Source organism: Microtus ochrogaster, linkage group LG7_11 (genome assembly GCF_000317375.1).
Source record: "Microtus ochrogaster isolate Prairie Vole_2 linkage group LG7_11, MicOch1.0, whole genome shotgun sequence".
NCBI lineage: Eukaryota > Metazoa > Chordata > Mammalia > Rodentia > Cricetidae > Microtus > Microtus ochrogaster.
This window is the reverse complement of record NC_022032.1, coordinates 20,637,000-20,643,431: the sequence shown is the minus strand read 5'-3', so window position 1 is coordinate 20,643,431 and position 6,432 is coordinate 20,637,000. Positions and strand designations below refer to the sequence as shown.

Genomic DNA, 6,432 nt, shown 5'->3' with positions numbered 1-6,432 from the left:
AAGCTAAGTCTTGCCGTGCAGTTGGAGTGTGGGCTCTGGGAGAAGCAGGCAGTGTAGGCACAACAATAGAAGTAGTAATTCTATCCACATGTGCAAGACCAGGGAGGGTGGGGAACCCCAGCAGGTGTCAGGCACTTGAACCAAGGTCCCCCTTCTTGTAACAGCTCTTCGTTTCAGACAAGCATGTGCTCCAGATCCCTCATCTCTCACGGGCCCCACACCACCCCAACCATCTGAGTGAACCCCACCCCCCACTACTGTTGCAGTACAGAGACGTGAGACCAACAATATAGCATAAAGCGGGGAGTTTGGCATCTTGAGGGGTGGACTAGCCAAAGACAAATAGCATCTCAGTAGCGATGAGCACATTCGGTAGTGGCAAATAGTTGGTTCCAAAACATCCGTCTCCATGAATAAGAAGCAGGACTCCCCAGAAAAGTGGAGTGGAGCCAAGGCTGGGTCCTTGGCTGGAGCTAAAAGATTCTGGAATGTCTTGAAATGTCAGCAAGTCAGGAAGTTCTAGAGCCCACCAGCTTTAGAGGATTCTAGAGGGTCTCACTTTGTGCTGAGTACGCGATGTTAGTAATGATGGATAAGGCTTATATCCTACTGAATAGAGAAAGAATGAACAGTCCCTCTGGGTGCAGACCGAACAGAGGAGAAAGGATAGCATGATGATACAGCCGAGTGCTAGCAATGCAGAAGGAAGGCTGCGATAAACTTGTAGCACCAGCCAGACCTTAGCAATCACATAAAAGACCAGGCTGGAATCAACACCCCGCATATGTGTTAGGGGAAAGTTGGAGGAGAAGCAGGATGATATTTATTCAGTCTCAATGGGTCTTTGAAAAAAGACGCTTGTTGAGGGACTGGAGGGATGGCTCAGTGGTTAGTGCTTGCTGCTCTTGGAGGACCTGAATTCAGTCCTCCGCATTTGAATACCCACAGCCTTTTAACTCCAGTGCAGGGAATCTGATTCTTTTCTCTTGTCTCTGTGGCACTGGGTATTCATATGATGTGTATACATACATTCATACTCTTGCACATGATAAGTAGATTTGTTTTGTCTTTGTTGTTGTTTATGAGACAGGGTTTCATATGTGGCCCTGGCTGTTTCTAGAACTCGCTCTGTAGACCTCTGTAGATAACTCCTGCCTCTGACTCCAGGAGTGCTGGCTTTAGAGTGTCTTTTCCAAAAAGATACTTTACGGGCTACAAAGATGTGGATCGCTTTTGCAAAGGCCCCAAGTTTATTCCTAGAATTCATGCCAGGCAACTCCCAACTGCCTGTTAGCTCAAGCTCTAGGGACTCTGAACCCCTTTTCTGGGCTCCGTGGGCACCTGCACTTTGATGCACATATCCACATGCGGACACCCTCACTTCCACACCATCAAAAAGAAACTTGAAGAAGATACTGGCTATTTACAAAGAATAAAATAACAAATAGTAGATTTTAAAAGTTTAGGAAAAAAGGTTCAGTGTATGTAGAGATAACAGAACCCTAACTATTCTGGAATCTAGGTGAAGATATGTAATTTTTTTGTACTATTCTTGCAGCGTTGTATGAAACTATGCTGAAACAAATCATAATAAAGGCAGAAATGTAAAGCAAAACGCACCGCCTCAAGTGCGTCTTTTGTCTTCCTTTTGTTTTCCCACTGCCATTACTCAGGCCCAGGCCTGGAGAACAGAGTGAGGAGCGGGGCAAATTGAGGCTTAGAGAACATCGTTAACATCCAGGCAAGAAAATAACAGGTCTCGCCAGGCAGTGGGTGCCTGGGAAATTCTGAGGGCACAGAGTGGAGCTCCAGCTGCAGTCCCTCGACGGATGGTGGGTTGAAGTCCAAAGAGCATCTGGAGTCTGTGAACCATGCTGAATGTCAGAAGCACAATCGGCTCCCCCGTCTTGCGGGCTTCTTTTCTCAGGCAGGCAATAAAGCAGGACCCAGTTCCCATTCTACACTTGGGAAACCCAAGCTCAGTGCCCAAGGTTGCCTTTTTTTTTTTTTCTCGAGACAGGGTTTCTCTGTGGCTTTGGAGCCTGTCCTGGAACTAGCTCTTGTAGACCAGGCTGGTCTCGAACTCACAGAGATCCGCCTGCCTCTGCCTCCCGAGTGCTGGGATTAAAGGCGTGCGCCACCACCGCCCGGCCCAAGGTTGCCTTTCAGTCGGAAGAAAGTGTGTGCTTTTTCCCCCCCTTTTGTGACTTCTGTGATTTTAAACTATCTGGAAGCCATCAGCAAACAGTTTATTGACACCTCCACATCATCTGAGTATTTTTTTATAAGTCAGTGTCTTTAAGAAGGGTAGTCGAAAGCCTAGACGTTCCTTAGAAGTCACGGAGAGGCAACGTGGTGGGTAAAGGCGCCTGCTGCCAAGCCTGATGATCCAAGTTTAGGCTACACAATTCACACCTGTGTGGTGAGCACAAGCTGTCTTCTGTTTGCCCCTGACTTCCTCTTTCGTGCTCATTCACACAAAATAAATAAATGTGATTAAAATAAAAAAAAAAACAACAACCAACGAATAGGATTCACCTCTCCGTGCTTCCTCAGCCTTTTGAGTTAGACCCTAGGAGTGATGCCTAACTATCAATGTTTTAAAAATTGCGTGCACGTGTGTCTGTGTTTTCGCGCCTGCGCTGGCTGTCAGAGTTAGTTCTCTCCTCCCACCACGTAGGTTCCTGGGCTAAAACTCAAAGCAGTCTGACTTGGCAGCAAACGCCTTTATCTGCTGAGCCATCTCGTGGCCACTACCTGGCTTTTAGAGTGTTCCTGGTGATCTTGATGCACGCTCAAGTTGGACAATCATTACAGTCTATCGCTTCTTACGGCAATCGCCTCTTTAGCTAGGACTGCAAATCATAACTTGGCGTAGAAGCGAGGTTAAAGTTTGTCAAAAGGCGTAATAATTACCGTTCCCACTGCATAGCTAACCCCAGGAATTGCTGGATTTCTTCCAAGATAGGCTCGCACACAGGCTGGAGACAGAAGAGGGAAGGGTCCACGGGAGTTGGGAGGAGGGACTGACGGCAATTTTTCGTGGTTGACTAGATTTTTGAAACAGCAACTTCCAAGGGTACATTAACCAGGCAGCAAATCCACTTGTTTCTGAGGGGAGGTGGGAGGTGGGGGCGGGGGTGGAGCGTGGGGCGGAGCGACAGTCGCAGCTCCGGAATCCGTGCCTTCCAAGTGGCGCCGCTCGTCCCCACCTCCACCCCTCCGGATCTGCCTGGACCCGGGCGCGTAAACTCTACTCTCCAGCCAACCTCGCCACCTCCACGGTCTCCCGTACGGACCTCCTTGGATTCCTCCGGCCGGATCCGGTCAAGGGAATACCCCGGATCGCAACAAACTGCCCGCCCCCTCGACACCCTTCCTCCGGGTCTCAGCCCCCGCTGGGGCTGCCGGGTGCCAAAGGAAGCTAGGGTGCAGCGGCTGGAAAATGATCGGTGCCCGGAGGGTGGCCTGGAGCTGCAGGTAACTGGAGCGGGACCTCGAGGGCAGCTAGCTCAGCGTCGCTGTCACTTCCCTGCACTCCCGCGCGCGGACCTGCTGCGCCCTCGCGCGGGCTGCGCCTTGGGGACAGCGGTGCTCCCTCGGGGCGCGGCGGGCAGGGAGAGGCGCGGACCCCCAACTCTGGACGACACCCCGAAGCTCTCCGCTCTTCCCACAGCCACCGCCCGGTGCCGGATCCCCCCAGCGGCGAGCAACGGCTGCCCCGGTGAGCGCGGTCCGCGCGGCAGATGCCTGGTAAGATGGAGAAGTTTCTGCAAATCGCGCCGCACTCTCTGGCCATCATCCTGGGCCCGGCGGACAGCCCCGCTGAGGAGAAGCCCGGGGCCGTTCAGCCTTCACCCCCGGCCCGGACCCAACCCCGGCAGCTCGCCCGACACCACATCGGCTACGAGATCTTCGCGGATTTCAAAGCGGAGAACATGCAACACTTCTGGAACAAGAAGGTCACCGCCGCGGTGGCCGAGACTTTTTTCCTGGGCTGGATCGACGAGCAGGTCCTGCTGATTCAGGGCAAGGAGGAGCATCTTGAGGCGCTGCGCGAGGGCTGGACACGCAGGGCGCTCCGACCCCCCTCTGGCTTCCAGATCCGCTGTCTAGGTGAGTGAAGCTGCCCCGTCGGGCTGTGGGGTCCCTGCCCTGCCCCGGACTCCGGTGGGTGCTGAGCGGGCAATTAGATGCGAGTTCTCGGGTCTCAAAATCTTCGCTCACATCTCGGTCGGGGAGGGGTCCGCGGCGCTAGGGGAACGCGGGATAGGGAAACTTCTGGGCACTTTAGCCACCCACGTCACGGGCGGCCTGCGGAACCTCTTGGCGGCGTCGGTGGCGCGCCCCGCGGGGCGGTGCCTGGGGCTGGCCAGGTAGGCGGTGCATGCGGGTCCGGGCTTTGAGTGTCAGCTTTTCCGCGCCTCGCGGGCCTGGGGAGTGCGAGCCAGGCCGAGGGAAGGTGCGGAGAGTCGGGATTCCGGTCACACCGGGTTTGAGCTGCGCCTCGGTCCCCCCCACATCCCTTCCCTGAGTGGCGACCTCGGGGGGGGGGTGGGCAGCGTCGCTCATCTCAGGTGTGTTGGCGCCGTTTTCATCCTACCGCATTTCCATACCAGACAAAAGGTACATTTCTTCTTAAATGCTTCGCTTGTGGTGCAGCTTCTAAAGAGCATCGTGTGATTGAAGGCAGAGGGGGAAAAAAAAAGACAGCAGAGAGGGGCCAGGGAAAAAGTTTAATCTTTTCGTTTGTTGGTGGCGAAGGTGAAAAGAAAACAGAGCGGAGGTCGCTGGAGAGGGTTTTCGTGATCGCCACTCAGCGTTGCCTTGACTTGTGTTTTTTATTTCACGGCTACTTAACGTGTTTTTCTTAATCCTGGCAACCTCGTGCTTAGAATACTTTTTAGTTTTGGACCTTGGGCCCAGTGGCTACGAGCAAACACAGCACATAGCGATGCTTTATGAAACGATTTGACGAAGAAAGCATTCTTTCTAGTTCCAGGGCTTAAAAATTCTTTTATGACATTTTGGGAGGAGGTCAAAAGTTCAAACTGTAAAAGCGTGTAAAGCAGCCTTGTTGGGTCTCTGCGCCTCCCGGGAAGGCGTAGCTTTTACCTGCTAATGTGTTTTCTGTGCGAATGGTAAATTTATAACATTTGTATTTTGCTGTGTGTTGTCTATTTTCCCGTAGCAGAGATTCGTTTTTCCAAAGACTCCTTTGAATTGAGTAGATAAAAAGCTGGTAAAAGCCTGCTTCTTGCCGCCCCTCAAAGGTCTCGCTCTCTCTGCCCCCTCCCCGTCCAGCCCCTGTAATTATGGTGCCTGCCTTACTAAAGAGGCCCAGATTAACGCCTCTGAGGATTGGTCTGCCTGCAGGACTTGAACATTTGGTGGAGAATCGTCGTTCCGTGTTTGTGCTCCTTCAAGACTTTTCTATAATATTTTGATAGTTTTCTTTGAAACTTGGCCGCAGGCTTTTGTTTTTTTCATTTGGGAAATTTCATCTATGGACGACAATACAGTGCAATGTAAAAATAATGGCTTGAACCTCATGTACCCCATCACACAACTCGTAGGAGTTTAACATCGGCCTCTGTATTTTTGTTTCAACCGAACCCTCTTCCTCTCCACTATGACAGTTTTGCTATCTCATGCGTGACAACATAGTTTCATTTGTAAACATTTCAGTATGTTCATTTTTTTTGTTTAATGCGTGTTTACAAACAAGAATTAGTGATCTGCCATATTAAGCAAAGAGAAGCATTTTGGCAACTTCGAAAGATTCCAAATTCATTACTGAAGTTGCTTGATTACTGTCGTAACCTGGTCAAATGGCCACCTGTCACAGTCTGAGTGCCCCCTGATGGGAGTCTGTGGCTATTGCAGGACAGGGTCCTGAGAGGGAGGAAATGAGGCTTCCACTTAGAAGGGAGGCATCAGAAAAAAAAGGAAGGGTGGTACCTGCTTGTGGTGGCACCTGCCTGTTGAACTGTCTGGGCAGTCAAAGTGTCTGCTGACACTTCACTTTCTCTTCAGGAAGCGCAGTTGCAGTGATGGATTGCTGGGAGATTCTTACGTTCTGTAAAATTCTCTAATGGAACTTCAATGCCGGTGGGAGGGCCTCATTTTCTTGGCGCTCCTGGAGGCCGACTCACACACACATTCCCAGCCACAGTGTGACTGTTGACAAATCAAAATACAGAAAATACAAAGAGTCACATGATACGCGGATGTCCAGAGACAGCCCAGCCGAAACTTTGCTTTGAAAAAGTTTGATTGACACTTAGAAACACCCCGGGTTTACCTAATTTATGCTCAAGAGTAGGAAGCAACCACTGGTTTCGATACTTTAGGTTAGTAACACATTTCTTGGTTTATATTTTAATGCTAATCCATGCCTTGCAGCCATCTTCCAGCTAGTCTTGAACTTGC

At 51.1% G+C, this 6,432-nt stretch overlaps 1 protein-coding gene across 1 annotated transcript in view; it reads left to right on the top strand.

Annotated features, from left to right (window-relative positions):
• Positions 1–3,659: 3,659 nt before the first annotated feature.
• Stox2 (storkhead box 2) overlaps positions 3,660–6,432 on the top strand; it is a 225,185-nt gene continuing 222,412 nt past the window's right edge. The window contains exon 1 of the mRNA XM_026786944.1: positions 3,660–4,116. Within this exon, the coding sequence (XP_026642745.1) occupies positions 3,747–4,116 (370 nt within the window). The 5' untranslated portion in view covers positions 3,660–3,746. The remainder of the gene's footprint in view (positions 4,117–6,432) is intronic.